The sequence below is a fragment of the Nymphalis io genome, chromosome 8 (genome assembly GCF_905147045.1).
Source record: "Nymphalis io chromosome 8, ilAglIoxx1.1, whole genome shotgun sequence".
Lineage (NCBI taxonomy): Eukaryota > Metazoa > Arthropoda > Insecta > Lepidoptera > Nymphalidae > Nymphalis > Nymphalis io.
Genome location: NC_065895.1, coordinates 907,016 through 933,364, shown reverse-complemented (window position 1 = coordinate 933,364; position 26,349 = coordinate 907,016). Strand labels below are relative to the sequence as shown.

At 34.6% G+C, this 26,349-nt stretch overlaps 1 protein-coding gene across 2 annotated transcripts in view; it reads right to left on the bottom strand.

The window, feature by feature from the left end:
• Positions 1-26,349, bottom strand: part of LOC126770164 (protein tiptop-like) — a 252,227-nt gene that overhangs the window by 5,178 nt on the left and 220,700 nt on the right. Inside the window, exon 3 of one of the 2 annotated variants that reach the window (XM_050489378.1) lies at positions 3,512-3,695. In XM_050489378.1, the coding sequence (XP_050345335.1) occupies positions 3,512-3,695 (184 nt within the window). Of the gene's footprint in view, positions 1-295; positions 503-3,511; positions 3,696-26,349 lie in introns of those variants that run through there. The other variant, XM_050489379.1, reaches the window with a different exon arrangement.

Sequence of the window (26,349 nt, the reverse complement as noted above, 5' to 3'; positions counted from 1 at the left end):
AATTTAAAATGTTTTCTAAATACATTCACGTCCTACGTGCAAACAACTTTGAAAATGTATTTTTTGTGATGTTATTATAAGATTTCAAATGTTATAACTAAGTTTGCAGTCACGAAAATACAAAAACAACCACTAACAAAAGTTACGATAAGCGGAAGATTAAATTAAAAAAACCTTTATAAACAAGGACTGTTCGATATATCAATGATATATGCTGATAGTAATATTGCCTTATTATTTAACATGATACATTTTTTTCTAAAACAATGAAAACACTTGTACAAAGAAATCCTACCTCACGTGGTCGGGCTCGACGATCATTTTGGACGTAATTTTTTCAGTTTATTCCGAACGGTTGCTGTCGAAACGTCTTGGATCCATCAAACAAACAACACTTTATATTCAGAGACACTTTTTTATAAAAGAATGAACTTCCCAGTAGAGTTGGAAATGTAAACACGTCGCGAAAGACGCGCCGCGTAGCCGGCGGTCGAAAGGGAAGTGCGCGGTGCCTGCGGCGGCAGCGGCGGTCCCGCGTGGAATGAGACGCCGCGTGATTTACGACCCGCCTGCAGCACCCTCTCCCCGCACGCCCCTCACTAGAGCGAGATAACTACTGAACGAACGAACGAATCGATGGGAAGAACAGAGACAGGTATCTAGACAGCGCTTTGAGGGGTGGTGCGCTGCGTAATGCAAGCGTGCGTGCTATGCGCGAGGTGGACATGCAATGACGGGCGATCGTTTCGATGACAGCTCTCGACAACACCGAGCTACTCCGCATAGCTGAGTCACTCGTGACACCAATGAAAACTAGACGATACACGATGACCAATCGCCACATTATGTCTTATAAAATATATTATCATTATAATATGAATATGAAATGTTCGTAATACGAGGAACATTTGTGGAAGTTTTCAGCTAAGTGCAGATTACCCAGCCGGGTACGAGGTTACTGACAAGAAAATCTCCTGTAACAAAATGTCAGCACGAGCCTTTTTAACGAGGCCGGGATGGACAAGGGACGATGGATTTACACATATCATGAACAGATTTCCTGTTTGAACAAAGAAATTTTATGACCTTTTTCCTTGAAGTAATAATTCACGCGGACATTTCACATTTAAAAAATAATTCTCATATAATTTTAACAATAATTTCTATCGTTAATCAAAATGGATTCCTATCAAATCAAATAACAAAATCATATTTTACTTACTTGATTACCAAATATATAATGACATAAGAATTACTTGTTAATTAAACAAAGACCAAGTATAGCTTAAGACGAAACAACACAATTTATTATAAGGAACTTTTACAATTAGAAAACGCTATATATCGACCTAATAAAAATTTTATTAAACCAAAAAACACCATTTTTTTTTTATTAAATTACCGAATCTATTAGAAACGCCAGCTGTATATTGCTTCCTATAATCATCAGTCGACTGCGGGTCAATCAATCACTCGTATTTATGTGACATGCATTGTATTCTCCTTCCCTCACTGACGCACGCCATCGGAAACACGACTTAGCTACCTTGGTTGCAGATTAAAAAAAAACATCAAGAATTTTCCGCTCCGTGCCCAAAATACAACTCGGAAACATAAGAATAAATGCCGTCTGTGGCATAATTTGGGGTAGTTTGACATAAGGTAGGAAATTTTTAGTTTCGCATCGTGCATAGGGGACACCTGACACTGTTTGAATAATTTCGCAGTTACGTGAATTTTAAAACCGGCACAGATGTCTTTGAGGCAATAAAATTGCAATATGTTAATATATTGAATACTGTTTGTATATAATTTACCTCGACACATTATAATTTTATTTATTTCTCGAACGAACTTCTTCTAAACTTCGTACGAGTTGAAAAGCATATGTAAACGCAATTAATGTTTCAAATTCAAAAGTATGGTGTATTAATACAAATGACATCTGTTTTACTACTTGCTTATATGTATGATAACAAGTGCCTCGTAATATTCGTTTTTCGTCCATGACCAGACAGAGATATTTAGAAATATGAAACTCCAAAATCTAAACAATAGACCCTCAGGATGGATGCTTCAGAGCTCTGTAGAGAATGTTTATGATTGATGACGTCTCTTCACTGCAGCTAATTGACAGTGATGGAACAGGCATGGTTGATACAGAACCAATATATAATTTGCTGCTAAGAAAACTTGGCATTAAATAAAATTTAACATATCGTCTTAACAATAAGATTGAAAGTCCTTTGACAGACGATAGTTCATATTTTAATATAAATGCAGCAAGTTTACTACCTGCAAACTGATGTCTAGTTTTTATTTGTTTAAAAATCCTAATTAAGTTGTTTAAAATTTAAAATTAAATCACTGATAAATTTTCTAATTACCGCGCTAAAAAAGTTGAGTAGTAAAGACGAAATCAAATAAATAGCCTTCTATAAAACAACATTCATAAATAATTTGCTAAATTAAAGGTTATATTTATACCTTTCAAATTTAATCTGAAGCAAAAAATGACGTATATATGTAGTAATCTACTTCAAATGTTCAATTACTATTATTTAATCCCAATCTAAGTTCATAACTAATTATATACTTAAAGTAATATCAACTTAAAACAGTACTTTTTACAAGTATTAATGATTAAACGATATCAAGTGCTTAATAAATATAAATCCGCAAAAACAGTTACCATTAATGCAAGATGATAAATCATATTCTTTAAAAAAACTTAGCGTATTATATACCTCGATAATTATCTAGATAGTGCGATCCATCGTTGCAGTGTTACGATGACGGAGACTATAAAACAGATATTGATGGAGTGTCAAATGAAAAATTCTTGATCATTTTTAGTGTCACTACCTACTAGCTGTCACTATCGCGCATCCATTCATTTCTCCGTTCCGACCAATATGTTTTGATACATCATCCGATTCAAATCAGGCTTTAGGACATTGAAATAAGAGTTATCGTGGAGGTTATTCTGAATGGTCGAATCAAGAACGTGGACAGCAGTTGACAACTGATCATCGAAAACAATGGGATCGTTAAAGTGGACACTGCGGATTGAAGCCGAGACCACCGTCAAGTATACAATGTGCTCGTGTCAGAAGTGTTATGAATGCATTGTACGAGATAGCATTCAGTTGGATCGCTGGTATTGCCAGCATATAATCATACAAATTTCAATTTCACAATTAAAAATGTTTCTCGGTAAAATTTCAAGATACTTAATTATTATATTTTTTGAACAATTTATGTATCGAATTAAATAAGCAGTCTAATAAAATTAACTTTTGACAAATCTGAAAGTTGACATTGAACAGCTTAGTCGTAGCAAAAATAATTACAATCCTAACGACTGTTCCCTAGACGCAGAGATGAAATATATTACAAATCTAGAAATAACTTTATGATAGATTAATTTTATTTTAGATCTTTGGATTCCCATTTGCACCGATCTTGAACTCATTTATCTGATGATTTAAAGATATCATTAGCATATCACCTTTCTGCATGAGGGTCCTGTATGAGGGTAGCTGGTATGCTGTGCTCGATGTCCCGCTCCTCGGGCGCGGGGGAGGCGCGGGATGCTGGGGACGCAGAGCGCGATTCGCCTTCGCCCCCGCCCCGCGCCCCCCTCTCTCGCTCGCCGCGTTCCTTCACACCGCTTTCTGGGCTTGTAGATTCTTCTGTGGACAAGAAGAGGCTGCTGTTAGTTTCATTGTATTCTAAGTAACTGTAAATAAAATTATTTTCTTCATAAAATTTAAAATAAAACAAATAGAAACAAATATAAATAATTATTTAGTTTTTAATGTCAGTCGATATTTAGTTTGATAGATAAAAAACGCATTACGATGAGGTAATTCGCGTACCACAGTGATTGCGTCATATGAACCTATATCTTACACTAACTATGCCCACACTATACCTATGTGCCTACAATATATATATATATATATATATATATACAAAATATACGCGCACGCGGATATAAAGCAGTTCGGTAGCACTTTTTTCTGTCTTACTTTACAAATACCATTATTTCAGGCTGAAATGTTGCCCGTGTTGTTTTTGAATAAATTAGCTTTCTAATTGTAATGAATTATTGAAAATCATTCCGGTTATCTGTTGATTACAAACAAACAAATCTTTCCGCTCTATGATATTCATGATATTAGTATAGATAAAATCAATCTGATCAACTGACTTGACTCTGTTCCCTTGCCTTATTGTCTCGCATCCGCGCTTGGTTTAAACTTAGGCAATGATGTTAAAACCAAAAAAAATTTTGAAAAATTATCTTCATCATACGTCGTCACACACTAACATATATTGTAATGGAAAAACACTTAAGAGATATAATAAAGTGTCATTACGATGTTACTGTGATAAAAATGGGAAAAAATACATTAAAATGAGGCTATCGTGAAGGCATTGCGCAAACAACATGTGATTAATGATTGATTGATTGTTGTGTTGCTCATCGACCCGGGCGGATCAATTATTCAAACTTCGTTATCTGCTGACATAATTTCGATAAATCGATAACAACCATGTTTCTACACGAGCACTTATCATCGATAGACAGCAATTAAAAAATACAATATCCATTTCTTGTCATTCAAATCGTATATAAGGGTATAGCCAAAAAAAACGACAATTATTTTGCAACTTTGTCTTAATTTGCTCAATTTAAACTTAATATATTTTGTTAAGAGTTCATCAAATAAACTTTCATAAATGTATATGATTAGACGAATTATAAGCCACCTTATGAGAAGCCTTCAATCTCATATCAAATTTCTAATCCCCAAAGTGAACCGTCGGCCCGACCAAAATCCGCGAGCTGTAAAACCAAAACAAAACAATCGAGACCGACTTTCGCTCCGATTATGAAGTTATCATCCGAAAACGGCCGAAAAAAACATCGTTTTGAAACCGGAGAGCGTTCGAAAACGCAGCACCACGGTGGCCCCTTTGCTCCGCTTATTTCACTGCCCAATGGATCGTAAACCGCTTTTCTGCACGTTAATTGATTAAAACGCACCGTGTCAATCCGCTATGGACAGCAAAGATGCATCGAACGAGACGCCCCGGGCGTTCTGCACTAGCACAAACGAATGAATCCGTTCGATTCCGATCAAAGGAAGCAAGCGCATCCGTTGCTGATGTCTGCCGCTGACCGCTTTCGAAAGTCAAATTTAAATGACGCATGGCGTTATCGTGATGCTTTTGAATTATTACCTGCACTAAGCCAACGCCGGTGTGCAGCATCATCTGTCCGACTCCAGCGGAATCGCTTCGAGCCATCGGTCGAAGTGGCGCGTGTAACGCTGATGTACTTAATCAGATGAATGTCTGCGCCCGATTCGGAAATGATCATCACAATAGAAGCGCGTTCAAAGAACGGTGAGTAGACATTTTTAAGGAAACAATAGATTAATTTCACCAGAATTCACCGTGAAATCTATATAATATTCGATCTTTGATTATAAATTAACGATTGTCGATACGGATGACATAGTTAACGAAACGCACTGGGTCGTAATAAATGTTATAAATTTTGATTGTATCGTGGTAACTTAAATAGGTCTCGATAAAACGGTACCTTTCACTCAAGTGTGAACCTTATCTCGATGTTTTTATTTGTTACTATTGATTGATAGTGTAAAGACGTTTATTATTGGAAAATGATTTTTTAGTTGAGCGTTGATCGCATTCTGAGTTATCAGCTAGTTGTATAATCGCTCAAACGCAGTTAGTATCGTGTTTATCTAATGATCGATCATTGGCAGATGGTAGCTAATCCTGAAACGTTCCGAGTCGATAACGCGTGTCGGTTTTGCAACAGTGACCAGGTTATTTACATTGAACTTCAAATGAATTAACGAACATTATATAATATTGTAACTGAGTACAATTTTTCTATCTGTCAACTTATTTAGATACAATAAAGATGGAATATATACCTGATCTGAGATGAAAGAACATTTTCATAATAAATGCAATGGTCATCATTGATAATGGGTTCAGTAGAGTTTTGTGAAAATCTATATCCCTAAAAAGGCTAAAATAATAAACCAATCGGCAATCGGGTATTGTTGGATTAAGCTCCATAATCATATTTTCCTTAAGAATAGTAATAGAATCTTTATCCAATATCGGCTCTTTACAGCATCTTATTTTCATTGTATAATGGAATTCTATTGAATACTGTACTATTAATGAACTCATGTATAGCTAAACTCTATATTATATAATTCTTAATTATAGAAAGATATATGGAAAAATACCAAAAACAATGAGCAATAATATAAATGGTATTAAAATCAATTACAGGAACTTCTTCGTAGTATTTATCTTTGTTTTATTATCTTTATATACATTTAATAATATTAACAGATTTATATCGATATCTAAGGTAATCTATGTTCGTCAGGTGGTCGAAATTCGACCATAATGATTATTAATGAAGGTAATTAATAATTAACAAAATATGTTGATTATTATTTGGGTAAGATTTTTTTTATATAGAATCTTGGTCTTGTATAAACTTCAACACTTTTTTATATATACAGCAGATAAGCAGATGGACATATGGATCCATTAAACCACACACAGCGAAAGAAGTTAAAACCATTCGTAACACGCTATAAACAATGTATTCTTTCTCTTTTACCTCGGAATCCATAGATATATAGTATATAAGTATATTAAGCCATTCAATATCTGCTAAGTGCGCCCAGTACATCTAGGACCAACATATTATATACTTTCACCGTAACCGCCTATGAATGTCCCACTGCTGGGCTAAAGGCCTCCTCTCTCTTTTTGAGGAGAAGGTTTGGAGCTTATTCCACCGCGCTGCTCCAGTGCGGATTGGTGGAATACACATGTGGCAGAATTTCAGTGAAATTAGACACATACAGGTTTCCTCACGATGTTTTCCTTCACCGTAAAGCACGAGATGAATTATAATCATAAATTAAGCACATGATAATTCAGTGGTGCTTGTCCGGGTTTGAGCCCACGATCGTCGGTTAAGATTCACGCGTTCTTACCACTGGTGCCATGTCGGCTTACTATATACTTACACGATAAAATTAATTCACAAATTCAGCATTCAAGTCAACCATGTTACATGTATAGCGAGCCTTTATTATATAAGTTTATTTATAATATTTTCCCGTTAATCAATTCCAGAATCCAAGTCTCAATCACGGTTGACGCGTAATTTCCTAGACTTGAACGTCTGGCTGTACAAAGAACCTTTGTTGGTCTGTATGAACATAATCGCCTACAGCTCTTAAAATTATCGATTTTTATAAGGCTTCTATAAATATATCGAAGGCGTTTATTAAAATTGAATTTCAAAGCGAAACACAACAATATTGTTGTGTTTCGCTGTGAAGGATACGTGAGCCAATGTAACTACAGACAGAAAGTATATTACATTTTACACAAGAAACGTGATATCTTTATTTCTTTTTTTTTTAATAGAATAGGAAGGCGAACGAGCATATGGGCCACCTGATGGTAAGTGGTCACCAACGCCCATAGACATTGACATTGTAAGAAATGTTAACCATCGCTTACTTTACAAATGCGCCAACAACCTGGGGAACCAAGGTGTTATGTCCCTTGTGCCTGTAATTACACTGCTCACTCACTCTTCAAACCGGAACAACAATACCAAGTACTTCTGTTTTGCGGTAGAATATCTGATGAGTAGGTGGTACCCACCCAGACGACCTACCTACCTACCTTACACAAAGCTAACCGTTTATTTCGAATACGGATCTCATTCAGAAAGTCTGATTCGATTAAAAATAATTTAAGTATTAAACAACGAAGGTAAATTATTTATTTAATAGCAGATTATATGATAAGAATGTGACATCGCTGAATTACTTCGCATATATTTAGCGTATGACTCTAATAATTATCGCATTAACAATTAAATATGATAACCACGACAAAACATCAATCAAATGAATACGCATAAAAGCAATTTTTGCTTATCAACTTAAATTGTTACAATAATTATCATATCAAATAATATATAATAACCGTCCATTCGGATAGACCTTGGATGTAAAGATAATTTCCAACTGAAACCATTTGCAATATATAATATTAGCGATTCAAATGCGGCTTATAATTTAAGTCTATAATATTTTCTAAGTGTGGGTGATCTTCCTTTCCAAAATTATAATAAATATGGATTGTGTTGTCCGATACACATACACACAATCCATATTTATTATACACACATACAGTATAGATGAATATTTTTAAGTTTTATTTCTTAGAATATATAACATAGCTAGAATGCTACATATTGCTCGCTAAGTCTAGCTTTATAATCGCTATCGCATTCGCTATCACGGTAATTGACCGGGGTAAGGGATCGTAAAATGTCTGATGCGTTGTCCGCGGCGCCTGCGCAGATAAGCAATAAACAGTGGAAGCCAAGATAGGTCAGGTTGGAGTTATAGACGTGAGTAAGAAGGCTTTAGTTATCTTAACGTAAAAGCCTACTGTACCTAGATTATCTGTATTATTTTTAATCTGTTTGAATGTTAGTTACAATCTCAGAAAACAGTTTTACATTCAACTTCATCGGAATTTGATCAATTATTTTTTAATTTTAAACCAGCGTTCCCGACACTTTCAAATCGTTATTTTACAAGATAAAAGAAATAATCTTGTCGGCTTCTCTGTAGAATCTATTCTAGGAGCCGGCAAGAAACCTAGTACTTACTCGTTTTCCTTGATTACATTAGTATGTTAAAACGTATACACAATTAATTTTATATATATAGTATGAAAATCAATAAACATTCACTCTTTGTCTTTTATCGTTTATATAAACTGAAAAATTATTAACAAATCAAATCAGTATATGTTTTATTTAAGTAAGATTTTATGAGCACTTTTGAATCGTCATTTTACAGAATAATATTTAAGGTAAAACTAGAACCGGTTTGTATGTAGATAACACCGACGAGAACCGGCAAGGAACTAAGTATTTACTCCTTTCCAAGACATCAAGCATCTAAAAGTAAGCCTGAAAGGTCAAGCAGTTAGAAGCAAATAAACTGCAAATTTTAATATTTATTTGATAAAACTTAAAAAATAATATGTCACGTCATGAAATCGTGATAAGTCATTAAGTGGCATGACATTAAACCTCTCAAATATAATATTAATTACCTAACAATCATATGACAGTGATGATTAAATGAAATACTATCTCGATATTAACTGATTGTCACAGCTCGATAAATAATATTATCGACTACTTTCTTTGTTTCGACAATTTGAACGAACACGCAAACTGAGTTTTTTTGTTTGTATGTGTGGGTTTTCATTATCATATTCCATGACGTTTTCTTGGTGGTAGAGCTTTGTGTGTGTATACACCACACACACATCACATATTCTACCGCCAAACAGTAATACTTAATATTGTTGTGTTACGGTTTGAGTGAGTAAGCCGCTGTAACTACAGGCACAAGGGACATAACTTCTTGCTGACCAATGTTGGTAGCGCATTAGCAATAAAAGAAATGGTTTATATTGCCTGTCTACAAATCAATTTTCAATAAAAAAAAATTATAATAAAATGTAACTCCTACGATAAAAAATATATGTCATAACTATTGTAACCATCTCAATAAATGAAAGATAAATGATACCGATATACAGATGTTTGTGTGACGAGTGACACGGACAGACGGCCGTGACGCAACAAGTTGAATCGTATTCACTAGGATTGATTTAGTTACGTGTCAGCTAATCTAGATACTGTACCGTAGTCTAGTTGGTTTAATGTTCAAATGTTACACTCAAATGGTTTAATATTAGTGTGACAAAGATTCACAGTGATTATCACAAAACAGTATGCTTGTGAGATTTTTTACTTATTCGATTGATGTTAACTGCGATTTGTATGGAACGACAACAGCCGTCTAGTGACAATAATTAGCAGGGATTTTCTATAAATACAAACACGAAAAACATCGCAGAAAACGGTCGTGAAATGTCAGAAATTGATGTGCGACATGACCATTACTTAAGAATACATGCATCAAAATATTTCACGGATGAGTGATGAAGTGAGTTCTTACAGAATATCACTACTGAATTCTATACAAACCGCAGTTAATATTACAGAATAAATAAAACAAACTCGCACTAGGCACACACTAAACTTATTGTTACATCATCTCGGATTTGAACGAATTTATTTGTTTTTAATTGCTATATAAAGAGTAGTATACACAGCTGTGTCTAGTGTAAAATTATATATTTTACACTAATTTAATGTATATTACTTTGAATCATATTACATTACAGATTTTATTTAAAAAAAATAATATATAAAAAGATTTATTACTGTATACAGTAATATAATTATAGATAATAAACAACGCGGAGTGAACGAAACCAGTTTTACGAAAATTTATCAATTTTTGATGTATTAGATATGTTTATAACTACTATACCTGTTTACTTTTCTAACCACGGCGCTTCAAAAAAATGACAAATTGTAAAGATTTCTCAAACTGAAATTTACTTAAACAAAACGTTTACAAATGCTACCATCTAACACCGAATGACTCGGCGCGGGTACGGAAGGCGCAACAAGTATCAATTTGTAGCTGTCAGCTCAGACCCTCGTGAGATGCGTATTAGAGACACTTAGAAATACACTTTTCGGATGACTGTATATTTAGCCTTTTATTTTTAACAAACAATTCAAATCTATATATACGTCAACATCGAAAATTGTTGTATTAAACATAGATGCGAAAAGTCCTAAGGCTCAATGATGATGGTCAAATTTCAACCATGATACTAGTAAATATAAGTTTGTAAGTAATAAGTTAAAAAAGGAATGACCTATCATAATACAGTTATTATAATTCAGTTCAGTTTTTTGTCTCCTTTCTTATTCACAATAAAAAATATTTTTTACTAACCAAATACGTTCAAATTCCATTACATATTTGAGCCCATCAATATTGTCGCATTTTTATTACAAGCATTGCATGCAAAGTGTCAACTTTAACATGTATATTCAATCGACCAATTCGAAATCCATCCAGAAAAATAAACAAATAAGTCTTTGACAAGACGAAGTCACGTTCAAAACGCACTTATATATTTCTAAAACAAAATAATATAAATGAAAACAATAATATATAAAAAAAATAATAACTTTCAAGCAAAGTCTTGAAGGATTTAGCCACCAAAGGTAAATCATAAACACTTTCAAGTTTAGGACTGGTATTGAAGATCTTAACCGAATATCATATAAACAGAATATCGTAACATATTGACGCGACCCTGGAACTGAACCCTGATCAATTCGTATGATGAAGTCGATCGTTATTAGTGCACTTGCAGCAATCGGGATCTCTATCCCCATTGGTTATACACGATATGAATAATCGATAATCGAGGCCGCAGGGTAATTATTCGAGTATATCGCATTAATATCGATAATATCAATCAACGTCAACATCCAAGTTAAATTAATACCTTTATGAAGCGTGTTTCGTCGCATCAATCAGGATACTTGATTGATGTGTGACGGTGATGCAAAACATTTTTGATGTGTATTATCCGTGCTATCGCTTTCTTTAATTAGTTTTAGTTTTTTTTTATAGAATAGGAAGGCGGACGAGCATATGGGCCACCTGATGGTAAGTGGTCACCAACGCCCATAGACATTGGCATGTAAGAAATGTTAACCATCGCCAATGCGCCACCAACCTTGGGAACTAAAATGTTATGTCCCTTGTGCCTGTAGTTACACTGCTTCACTCACCCTTCAAACCGGAACACAACAATAACAAGTACTGCTGTTTTGCGGTAGAATATCTGATGAGTGGGTGGTACCTACCCAGACGAGCTTGCACAAAGCTCTACCACCAGTAAATTATAGTTAGCGCTTATGTCATGGCTTTTCGGTATATATAATACATAATAAAAAAAAGCTTACGTCTCCTTTATATTAATAAAATATTTACCAGTATGTTATGTCCCGTCATACTTAATCGCACTGGCTCACCCTACGAAATGTTTGGCGGTAAAATAAGCGAGAAATGGTTTGATCGGATGGACTTGCACTAATCCCACAATATATATATATATTATCATTTATAAGATGGTATCTCAAATCTTGTTATTCACATAATACAATTTTAATATTCGAAAATCTAACTTGCGAATTTCAGTGTAAAAGGACTTACGACATTACGCTTCTAAATTCAAATACTAATAAACAATTATGATATTTAAAATATACATTTATTTTTCATTAATAGTGATACGCGATATTGATTATAATTATTATAACACTTAAAAGATATAAGTATCAAAATAGCGTATCACTGCATGTCGGCTTACACCATTTCACGAGTAAGATACGAAGTGGGTTGCAGAATAGCAGCGCATGCACTGAGAGATCGCGTGACTGAAGAAATTGAAATTAAAATATTGATAAACATTATCAATTTTAAACCATTGCTTGGTTCGCGAATGAACGAATGAACACTGATCCTGACAAATGAGGATACTACTAATAAGTTCGCTATAAAAAATTATATCTATAGAAATGAAACATGTAATTAAAACCTTGTTACAGAATTTTTATTATCAATTTCAATTGAATTATTATGATTTAAAGGTGAAAAAAGCTGAATAAACTATAACTAAATAACATGAAAAGGTATTATAAGAAGAAATATAAAAAAATGATAGAGATGGTAATCCGCAAATGGTCATGGTTTTTAAACAAATACATCAGGGGTCACATCGACCGGGATTACACTGGAGAAATCCGGTAACTCGTGTCGTCAGTCGCCATCCGTTCGCGTCGACTCGGAGACATCTGGACATCATTTTCATTAGGAACGACTCTCGACTCCATTTGTACTAATGCTGAGGTGGAATTGGATGGGGTCGCCTAAGCCCTCTATTTCCTATTTTTCTTGCGAAAGCGAATCTTAATGGAAGAATATATCATCAATATATATTGGAATATGTTATATGTTTTGTCTTGTTCTAATCTCGTTCTAATTTTAATAGATTATTAATAACTCCTCACATCACATAATTCCCAAATTTTGGGTTTCAATCTGAACAAGTAACTTAATTTTAAAATGTTGGAGGTGAAGAAGGAAATTGTCTTAACCTTTTATATAGAGATAAATTAGATTAATACATTATTTTTTTTACAATGAATGAAAAAATTCAAATACAATAATACAACACGTTATTTCTTTGACTTAATTATTGCACGTGTTAAGCAAATTATTCATTTTTTTTAATAATAAATATTTCCTGTAAAGCGTAACGAAAACAATTAAAATAAATCAAATTATCATTAAATAATAATACTTATTTGCTTAGCAAAGGAAAAAAATTACTAAAAACAATTGTTATCTGTTTTATCTGTTAAATTGCGCGAACATAGCGACGCCGTGACAGGGACCCGCCGGCGCATTACATATACATTTTATATGTTGAGTTCCAGTAAGTAATGCAAAACATGTGACGTACAGTTGTAAAGAGGTGCAGTGAGCTATGTGCTATTCACGCGACGCTCGGCCTAGACCAGGCATGTAACGACAGCAGAAACATACTATTCAAATAATTAGCAATATCTGATATCATTTTTTTCCCGATCGACTGAATCAAAGATTCTATAGATAGCAATTTTTTTTGATCGCGAGCTATTTTGAGCTATTGTTCATTAAATGTATCACCGTGAATTTCTATTTTCGTAATGATTATTATCTGTATTGATTGATTGTTTTAATTATGCGTCATGTGATCTGATAGCATTTTTATTTTTAGTACGGATGAAAAATTATATCGAACGATTAATGACGTTTAATCATTATTTATTGCATTCCGTTGCTGACACTCTCATTGCTGACGTTACATTTGATCCAATCCAAGTTGCCAAGTACCTGCTCTAACGCCATCCTCACTGCAGAGGGCGGAGACTTTGTTGCGTTTTGACCAATGATTTCGCTCCGTTCAGGCAAAACTAATTATACTGATTTATGCTCCCATTGTTCATTGTTGTATGTCTTTCTCTGGCTATACGTTTTCATGCATATGCATTGTGATGCATCGCCTATCAACTTTTGTTTTTCTGACATCACAATATTCTGAACGAGAGGCGATAATCCCGATTCATAATGGCATTTGGATCTAAATTATTTCACGCTAGAAAATTCTCTATTAATTTTAAAATATTTATAGTTGACTGAGAAATTATGGCTTAATTACATGAAGCTATTACCACGAACGAGGTGACTAAACTTGTTTATTGAATAATGAAAATAAACTGGAATAAGTAAAATAGCATGGAAACAGACTAAACAACTAGGATAAAAAGAAAATAACTCGCCCGAGATAACGTCAACCGCATTGTATAATCAATATATCGCTGAATGTATTCCACGTTGCGAAAACAGAGCAGCAAATCGTCCTGCGCCCGCGCATTCACCTGTCGCTCGCACGTGGGCGGAGTCAGGGAATTCGACTTTCACGCTTTTTTCCCTTTGTCCCTGTCATCGGGCAGGGGAATTCGGGTGCGATATTTTCTGCGGTTGGAATCCGAAGGCTGTAACTCGAGTTGAGATATTTATTCCTTAGTCCCACCGTTCAGAGATTTATGGGACAAGTTTGGCGTTTTTGCATTGAATTTATTTGAAGGGTCCTTAATCCGGGTAGTGTACCAGATAAAGGATCACGAATTTAATTTCTCGTTTATGTTAGATTGCAATACTTTTTTATTTTATTTACGCATTTAAAAATGGAATACTTTTCTTTATACGTTTATTGGTTATGAAGTATTACAAGCTTATATTCGAAATGTAATTAGTCAAAGATAAAATCGGCTGTCATATCTGCAGTTACGAAATTTCGTTAATACATTCACATCCATGCGATCGCGTGTTGCGCGGGCGATAATGGATATAGGTTAGCAGTGGCTATGATTCGAGTAAACAACAATAATAGGTAAATCCAAAGATCGGGGCGAGGTTGAGTGCTTTCCGACGAAAGATTGATCGTTGAGTAACAATTGTGAAATATTATTTTATATTAAAAGTGGGTCAAAGTGACCATCTAGTGTGCGTATTATGTAAACAAATTTGTTTCATACAATATCTTAAGTACAGTTTTACAAGTATAACAATTAAGTCTGGTTTAGAAAAATAAACAATAATTTTGAAATACATTCGACACTACAAACAGACAATAGGATCAGTTGAAAAGGGTTGTGTTATTCATAGAAAGTAAACAGAATTAAAATGGTCCGAACACCGTCGCACGTTTGTCACCGTCAAGATCAACCGTTTCCTGTGCTATCGTGTTACTAATCAATTCTGAAATAGGATCACAATTCAATGACTTCTTGACTTGATGACTTTATTTATCATTATGATTTTTATAAATAATAGCTGTTTATACTTTTTATAAATGTAAAAGATAAAATGCTAGAATGTAATTCACAACAATAAAAGAATAGACCGTTAAGATAACAAAATAATGTTTTAACAGCGATCATCGGTACGTTGTATAAATGCGAATGCAAACAATAGGTACATACGTTTTTAGTTGCTGAGGCGTGACTTAGAAACGAATAGATAACAGCTCATATTTACATTGCATTTAAGATAAGGATTTTCTTTGTCTTAGCCGTCGACTGAGCAAATTTTCAGTGTAGAATAACTAAATCGCTTGTTATGTGTTCAGGATAATCTTACTTAAGATGGTTTGATTTTTGTCATAGTTATAGTAGTAAGATAAGCTTTATGATTGTAAATAGTAATCTGTGTCAACAAATCCAAGGAAACGCTGATAATTTCAACTAACAATCGCAATCGCAGATACAAATATTTAATTGCGTCGTATGTTCGTAATACTAAGATATTATGATTAAAAAAAATCCATTATTTAAGATTCTAAGTCTTAGTTGAGTATATCAGCGGTTAAATAAATTGCGGAGTATATCCGAGTGGCGGTCACACTGCATCCAATTTCGGATGCGATTTCATTACCATAACGCGAGTGCGCCGGCTCGACACTGCGCTGTCCGATCTCAGGGTGTCACACACGGGTAAATAGCATCCCATGCAATACAATTTCTTGTAAAATAAAACTCCACATTTATAACTAATAAGAAATAAACTTAAAATATATATTTTTTTAATAATTGTGCTGTGTCATAAATACGCAGTCAATTAAATTAAAATTAAAACGTATTTTGCTAACGTTACATGCATGGTAATTTTTTTTAACATGCATATTTTTGTTTTCAGAAATTGAATCTAATTTAAGCTATATTTACACATAGTTATTTGACACTCGATAGAGTTTGTATTTGCTTATTGCTATTTCGTTTATTCGAAATTTAAAATTGGCTTCAACTACAGCTTAGTTCGAGTTGAAATAGCTCTTAATATTTTTAGAAACAATTATAACGGTACTATGCCAAAAATCATTACGTACAGTAACACACCAAAAAATCGAAATCGATAAATGGCGCAGGAACTCGCTCATACAAACAAACATAATAAAATATTGATTTTTATCTAAACTTATATATATTTATCCTTCCATTCTCTTATTTCAACGCACACCGCTATAGTCAATAAATTCAATAAATGTATCAAAACATATATACACAAAGTATATTTTAATAAAACATTTCACAATTGACTTATAATTTTATTGTATCCAGATATTATTAATATTAAAAAAAAAAAAAATAGATATGGTCATCCACAAATTCTCCCGTGATCGCGCGTCGACTTCCACACCAACTATTCTATAATACACTATTCAGACGCGCATTAAGAGCCATCTTTAACTTGGGAATGTACAGATCGAATTTCATTATCATACTGCTTTTCGAGGGCACTCGACTACAGACACGCTGCACGCCTTACACGAGCTCCTATATGTGATACGTCGCCAGATTAGACCCTGGCTCTAGAATAGATAATGCGCATATTATCATATTCAATAGCTGGCAAGTTTCTACATCTCAAATGGTTTAGGTGTGATATTCTATTGACGAGCATTATGTATTAGAAATTTAATAATTAATATGTTTAAATATGATTGGTCTTAAATTTCAAATTTCGAATTCGATTCTAGAAATCTTGAAATACATAAAAAAATAATCTATTTTATAATATTGTATTGACTAATAATTTAAATCATGATTCAGAGAGGCAATTAATGTTAAAAGTGAAAAGCAAAGAATATTCAAAGGTAGGGGTGAGGTGTTACGGATGCACCGATTCCGGGTGAGCGCGACGCGACCGCATTTTATCTCCGACTAATGATCTCCAGCGGCCGTAATGAGGAAGGTGGGGACCTCGCACCACCAATAAGGTATTTATGAGAGCGTCCTTCTGTAATGGAACGTGTCAACTCAGCGGTGGAAAGGTCACCCCGCATTATCGTCCGAGGAAATTAGAGAAAGCGTTTGTGGTACGGATTACAAATATATTTAGACACTAACCTGCATGCATTTTGCCTTTGGTGTTTTGCTATTTAACGTTAAAGGTTATTATCCCAAAACACATTAAATTGTCTTATTTTATATACATTTTTCGATGCGACTGCTCTTTGTCATGTTATGATGAAAGAGGTTCAGGTGCCGTACCGTGGGCCGCCTCATCGTGCTCTACAGAATAAGTGTCCAGTTATGGAAAGGTTCTAAATAAAGGAAAAGGACAATAGCCGATCGCATGTCGCCGTACGCAGAATGCGACTCGTTAAGTCGCTTCGGACGCGAATTTAAGAGACAGCTTCTAAATATCCAGTGGCGGCGTGCGCATGCGTCGGGAGATCTGTATCGCGCGCACAATACCGCGGCCGGCCGTCACGACGACGGTAGCAGAAATATGGACGCGCCCGCGCATGCTTTCTTGTTTTATGTTAATGCAACCTTAAACGAATAGCGAAAAATATCGCAAGCGTCGTCAGTTCTGATGAAATACAAGATATCAAGTAATTATAGAGGCACGTCGTGAGACTAAGAAATCTAAAGAAAATTCGAGTATCGTATTATAGGACACGTCACACGAGGAAGTAGAATAATTAACGAGGTCTCGTCGCGGGGCCGACGCATTCCCACTCGCGCTATCGTCGCTGTCGATCTGCCGCGGGCGAAATACCAAAACCTAATAAGTCGCCCAGTCTCATTTGTGTAAGGAGTCGACCGGAAAAAAGAACAATACCGATAAACAAGACGGTCCAATAATTTAGGGTCATTGTTTCGCACTTAATTTATGGAGTGCGGGTGGACGATTGATTTGTAGGTTCAGTGGGGTCCTGTAAAGGAGTCGGGATAAGTACTTTTAAATCCGCTCCGGGTGGATTACCGGGTTCTGGCCGAAGGCGTCTCGAAGCGTCAATGCGTCGAGGAAAACTCAATTTATTCGCGGTGGCATCTTCGCAATATACATACAATGCTTGCCGGCATTAAAATGCGCGATAGGATTGGCCGGTGGTACGGGGCGGGGTGCGCAGACCATATACGCTCATGTCGTGATGCACATATTAAGTTAGGCCTTCTCTACATGGGATGAGATCGGATACCGGGGAGGAATTACGAGATAGGCACCGATGACGTCCGCGCGATCGTGAGTGTCCCTCCGGTAGTGAGAGCACAATGGGCGCGCCAGAATGAAATTATTAAGGCCCTTGGGCCTGGTGTTACATTAAAACGCGGGTGGTAAGCTGTGCTATTAAATTATCGAACACTCAAACGTCCTCCTCTGGTATTATGTTTAGCTTTCCATAATAGACAATATCACGACCTAAATGCTTATTTATTGCTTTAGTAAGATATATAAACAAAGTATGAACATTGATTGCTGCATTGTAACACAAATGTTTCGCTCAAATGTTATTTAAAAGATTATTTTAGCTTCGAATCTCTTATATAAATAATAAATATGGGTGTTAGTGTAGTTTGTCCCTTTCGATCGTTAACATAATAAAATTGATTTGACAGGGACAGTAATTAAATTATTAAAAAAAATCCTTTTAGTACTTATACTATATATTTCATAAGATTCAGTAGTGAACGTAAAACTACAAGTATTCAAGGCGTTCATTTTCTCGAGCGATTTGAAAGGTATATCTTACTGGACAGGCTATGAATCTTCGTCGACGATTTATACTGGTGCTGTTTCAATATGGGATTAGCATTAATTGGAACGGTTGGCGATCCAAGATTACGCCTTCTATAAATGGCGAGAGGGTTTATGGTATCGAGTGGTGCGTTGTTGCCGTCAACTGCGCCCGCGCCGGCTTGTAATTGGTCGAGCGCCGGTTGACATTTACACGCGAGCAAGATGGCCGGCCGATGCGATATTGCGACGAGTAATTGACAAATCGACTCGTTATGCTGTTTTCATTTATTGGGTCCAAAGTTGGAACTTGTTTATTAGTCAATTCTAAGCTGCAGGTTTATATTCCTCATCAGATTCATAACCTTATGATTTCTTTGAAGTATAAGGCTATAAGGTAAATTCATGCTTTAATAATCTTAGTAGAAACTTTATGGTACTCATATTACTAAGAATACTGTCATATATTTTGTTAAAATTGCGTACAACTTTTTTAAGATGTAAATTTTTTTATCACACTCATTTTTGTTTAAATGATTCAACATTGGTTCAAACGTTGGCCCAATAGCATACTCTGCAAAACCGAGCTAGAATAATTGGTTGCATGCGACGATACTATAAACGTTTCTTTTGCTAATAAGCTAGTTTCTCGGAAACACGAGGTTACGTGGTTCGAGTCCCGGACAAATTTTACAGCGTGTTCCGTAATTACACTCGGAATTTTACACGCGATTCTTTGATATGATCAACATTGATGTTTGCATTTGTAAATTGTTTCAACTAATTCTATTATGGATGGGATACAATGAACCATGTGATATTGGTATCGTTATGTTTTGGTGTTTTCATAAGAGTACCATAATGAAAAAAAATGACATTACTATTTGATAACCATTATTGAGTTATATTGAAACTAAATGTAACGTGATTCAAATATGAGAAGAACGATAAATAGTTATAGAGAAATTAGTCTCTTTGAATTTTTGAAGTGTAAGATAAGAATAAACACCACAAATACCACAAATATCATTTTTTACAAAACACTAGTCCTATCGTATTTACTTCATTAATTAGACGAATGAAAACACTTTACTTGAAGAAGTCGTTCTTAAAAAAAAACATTCAACCAGAATGATTGCAATTTTGATATTAATTGAAAAATCTTTCCAAAAATTCCGAATACTAGCGAGATGTCCGACATGATAGAATGAAATCGCGAAAGCCAGAGATGAAACAGGAATTTTTAATACACCATCAATTTTGTATTAGTCCATCGCAGTCATCGTAAAACTTTAAGTATATATTAAATAGTAATATTGTGGCTAAAGGGTTTTTTTTGGGCTGGCGTCTGCTCGGCGCGTCTCATGATGGATCTGCACTATGACAATCAATCCATCAATCGACCATGTGAACGTTATTTTGTAAGAAGTCTTATAACTATTATGATTAAGTCTCTGTATCGTCTACTGTATCTCAGCGTTTTCTAGAACTTTTTATAGTTATTCTTTTATACGTTACTAATTATTCTCATTATACTGTGTATTCTACCAACCCGCATTGGAGCAGCGTGGTGGAATAAGCTCCAAACCTTCTTCTCAAAAAGAGGAGAGGAGGCCTTTAGCCCAGCAGTGGGACATTCACAGGCTGTTGCGGATTGCGGAATTATTCTCAATCTCGAACTGATCTCTGTTCATTGTAGATTAACCATCACTGAATCATCCAACTGAATCTAAGGTGTTGTGCCCTATACATATACTTTCAACGGCATGTTGGAACTGCTAATAATTAAACGGGTCGCATAGTTGCGTGAGTAGATACAATTGAAGTCTGTACTGGTCTGGGGGTTTTTTTTTATTTTGTCTCCATTGAAACATTGTCTCATGATAAAATTTACATATGTGTAAGCGTATACAGTAAAGATAAGTTTACCTAAGAAGCTTATGTTATTTAATTCCTTCAAAAAGTCTAGCACGAATATAGAAATATATATATTTTTTACAGGTTACCAGATTACAACTATAGCGATAAGACCACCTTATATAGAAGGTACCATAAACAAAATTCTAACTAATATTATTCATACGAAGGTAAGTTTGTTTATTTATTCACAGCTACAAAACTGATCATCATGAAATTTTAGAAACACGTTGCCAAAGGTCCAGTAAATTATATATATATATTTACACCTCCCCTCACATGCGGACGAAGCCGCGTACAAAAGTAGTACTTTATTTTATTTATTAGGTTTACTTACATTCACTTAAACTAATATACATTTAAAGAAACAATAAATACATCTAAGTGTAGAGATCAATTAAAAATAAATATAAGGATGAAATGAGCGCATTATACGTAATTAGTATTTATACCGGTGTTTTGGAAACGCCGAGGCCAGCGGTAACGGATGACGAATTAAAATTAACTTCATGCACAACCGAAGCATTCAAACTAATCCTTATCATATTTTATCACGTCTTTATCTGCACGATATGATTGATCACCCTCGCACTTTAACCAGGTAAACAATGGCACCGGGCCCCTGAACACCGTCCAATTTTTTTAACGACACGTGCGCTTTAGTAAACATTTTTTTAAGCACACGCTGAATTAACCCTAAACGTTATTAACTTACGGCTCAAGTTTGTGTAAATTGAATACATATGGTGAGGTGATACCAATTAAAGGATAAGCTTGGTGTAGATGAATGATTGATGCTTTGTCAACAATTTAGGGCTGATTGTGGTTAGCAATAAAGCTGGTTGTACACACATAATAAAACTTTAATAAGGTCGTTTACGTATATAATTTTTTTTTAATTCTCGTCATGTCTATCGATACATAAGCCAACATTATTGGTTGTCTGTTTTCTGTAGTCAATTAAATATAATAATACCTCGTTTTAAGATATACCTAGTAGGTATATAAATAAGGCCATATTTGCTTAAAAGAGGACCTCAATCACAAACACATAACTGAGATTTTCTGTAAAAAGAAGAAAATATTTAATTCCCAATGTTCAAATTTGACGTTTCTATTATTTTATGAGTTCATTAAAATGTAATTTATACGAAACTATACATCAATAATCTGTCATACCCCGCAAGACATATACAAATTGTCCTTAATTAATAATTTCGACGCGCACAAACGAAGTTTAATTCCCATGAACCTCTAAAATTCATTTTACATAGCCTAATAAAAAACTGCAAAGTTCAAATAGTCCGCTTGGTAGGGTGTCCACAATAAACATGTCACGGCGGACAGTCCGATACCCGACATCGTACTTATCAGTGACCATAACGTCCTCAATTTTACGACAACCTTTCGATGCGCTCGCGTGCGTAAATTTAAAGAAAACGTCAAGCCGCGAGATTTTATTTTACAGATCAAGGAAATTGTATCGATATTTCAACGGTAATGTTTTTGTGTTACGGTACAGATATCTTTATGTGTACATTTCTCGGATGTTCATACTATTCTGATAATGCTGCGCATAATGTTATACTGCGGGACGTCTGTTTATTTGTTGCGATAAAATAATATAACAGCAAATTATAAGGTGTACGCAACGAATCGGTGCTACTTCAACGTGGAAACCGTGTGAAAACAAAAATGATTAAAATGATTATACCGAGACGATGATTCAGCTAAGTGCCACTCAGTTTCTATCTGCATGTCGAAGAAAAAAATTCAAAGTTATCAAATAGCATAAATATCTATTAAACTGGGAAGGTGCTCTTCGCTTTCTCGCTTCAGTTCTAATCTCGATTTAAGCGCAAATAGCGAAAACTAAAAACCGGTCCGAGCACGGCCGTGTAATTCTAATTAGGCAATTCAGGCAGCGGCCGGTACTAATGGGGCCCGTTCGGTGCCATAAAGCAGGCGTAATCTGATCGTGTGAACACGCTGTCCGCGTGTCCCGCGAACATTGTCCGCAGACATGCGACGCTCTGTCACCCTACTCGCTATACTTATAGCCAGCTTATAGGTGATCGGATGCACGCAGAGCCGATTTTTTTTTCATCGATTTCCCATAAAACCTTTGTGTTTATTGACTACGTTTCTATTGATTCGTTCTTATTCTGCTTTTGTTGCGTATACGAAAATACATGTATATACTTTATGTATATAATAAATATAGTTCACGACGTTATCACATAACTTTCTTATATACATATAAATGCAAAAAGCTTTCTATCGACCTTCAGTCACCTCGAACCGCGGCACGGCGCGACACAGTGTAATAAATTAAATAAAAACAAACGTCAACGTACAGGGATACACACTCGGTGCCTTATTGATGGAAACAATTCAAACACCATTTAGATAGCGAGCTGGCGTTGACGTATTATTATTATTGTGAGACCGGCGGACCGACTCGCCTGGAACGGTGATGTGTGGACATATCGCCGTGTCTGGATGTGGCATTAGTATTTTGATGCCTTCAAGTTATTTAAAAGGCTGTGATTTAGACATATATTATGAGTATATATGTATATACTTAAATAATATAGACATTACTTCAAAGCTGTATGATAAATATATAAATAATATTTTAATGAAATTGAAAAATATGTCTTATTCGTTGTCACGTTTTTTTAGATTAAAACTTCATTAACTTTTTTAGTCCAAAATTATCTTAATTATTTTTATGCACATAGCAAAAAACTTAAAATTGTGGTAATAATTTATAAAATTAACAAAGTATCATTTAAAATATCGATAGATACGATTAAAAACAACAAAGCCTTTTAACTGTTTTGTGATAAGACACCAATCATCTCGACTAATAAAATATATTATACCGCGTCCACTGTTACCGAATCATCGACCATCTTCAATGTCATTCATAATTCACGTTCTACCGGCGACGATCGAATCTAGCCGGTCCTTTAAAGAAACTTATGCACGCCATTCTAAAGAACATTCTTAGCGTAATGATACTAGGCGGCGTTCCACGACTTCGCCCAGCTTCTGACCTGACTTATTGCCTTAGTTAAACTTATACAGACTTTATAAATGTCGAGGTGTGCCCGGTTAAAGAACGCCGTCTTCTTCTTTCGAATATCAAATCAATGATGATAGAAAGAGAAGAATGTAGCTAAACAATGTTTCCAAGTAATTCGATGTTTGTTACAAATCATTAGAAACAATTAACTACATTTCTTATCTGTTATCGTTTCGAATGCGAGACAATTTTATTTGTATCAATAAGGTGTTGGTAATAAAAATATAATTGTACACTTAAAAGTTTTCGCCACGTCTGTATGTCTATACTTAATATAATAAAGCTGTATACTGTAACTGCAATAGAATTTTATTGTTTGAACTAACTAATCTTTGAATCTATCAGAGGGATTAAAAAAAATCTTTTCGCATTTGATATGTCCAATTTGAGCCGGTTGGCGTGGTTGGTGGATGCTTGCCTTTCACGCCGAAGGTTGTGGGTTCGATTCCCACCCAGGACAGATATTTGTGAACATGTCTGTTTGTTTGAATCTGGGTGTAATTATCGATATAAGTATGTATTTACAAAAGAAAAATAGTATATGTAGTATATCAGTTGTCTGGTTTCCATAGTACAAGCTCTGTACAAGCTTAATTTGGGAACAGATGGCCGTGTGTGAAAAATGTCGCAGGATATTAATATTAAAAAAAATATTGAGGTTGTTTAAAGGCTATTTAACACCACATAAGTGCACATGAGAAACGTTCAAAGCGGGTTGAACCGCGTGGAGCAGCTTTGTATATTATAGTGGGGCCTAAGCCACGTTCATTTGTTGCTATTATTATTTTGACAGAGGTTTCGACAGATTTACACCAATCGCAATTACAAGATGAGCTCTGCGTGCCCAACGTCATAAGTACTGTCTTCGCCTGCCTATATATATAATGTACAATCGTGATTGAAACCCGAACGTAACATATATATTATTAGGTATGTAGATAAATGAATTTAAATTACATGAATGCCATTGATAACGTATATGACAAATAGATTATAAGAAAAAAAATTAAATCACAAATATTTATCATACAAAAATATCCAATAAGTATCTAAAAATAAATCGAATGAATTAACAGCTCGAGTTATGTACAATAAGTCATTGTTATCGTAAAAATACAAACTATATCCGATTCCTGATCGTAAAAACGCACTTAAAATCTTTTGACGGAATCGTTACGGCCTATTAAATCTCATAATGCTACAGAATAAACACACCACAGAGCTTTTAAAATTATTTTTCTTTTATATATTGTTGGAAGAGTGGAACTGCATTAGGTGGGTCTGTGGATTTTAACTGTGGGTTCAAAGACACGAATTTAGCGACCGTGTTATTTATGTGTTTATATATTAATCTCGTGCTTGAAACTGAATGTAAATATCGTAAGGAAAGTTGCACGTGTTGGATGATTCAGTCACGTTTGTACTCTTATTTCCAAATTTTCTTTGATAACACCAAAAACTGGACTGTTATGCCGTTGCCTATTTATTTATAAGTATATTTTATATAATTATATATTGGCAAACAAAGTATAACGTTTTAATCGTTTAAAAAGAATAATTTAATTCATCGAATTTATATAATTATACTCAATGTGTTTGCTAAAATTATAACTGATTACTGTGATAATATTCCCGGACCTCACGTGTCGTACAGGTACATGATAACCAGTTTGAAGGATGCCAATAAATTTCGTGTACGGATATAATGACTAATTATGACTTGCCTCGATTGTTTTGATTATATGACTGAAATAAAATAAATTAAGTGATAAAATTATGATTAAAATACGAAGAAAAATATCACATGATTTAGCCAGTGAATCGGAAAAGTTTATCAGATAAACCGTCACAGTTACTTGGTGGTAGGGCTTCGGGCAAGGGTACCACCCTGATCATATATTCTACCGCCAAGCAGCAATACTTAGTTTTGTTTTGTTCCGGTTTGAAGCATAAGTGAGAAACTACAGGCATAAGATAACATCTTATTTCCGAAGGTATGATTGATATTTCTAAGAATGCCAATTTATTATTACATTTTATGGACTATGGTGACCACTTACCATCAAATAGCCCATTTGACAGTTCCTCCAATTAAAATAAATCTTTTAAGCATAATTGTTACTGAAAATGCAAATAAACAATGATATCACA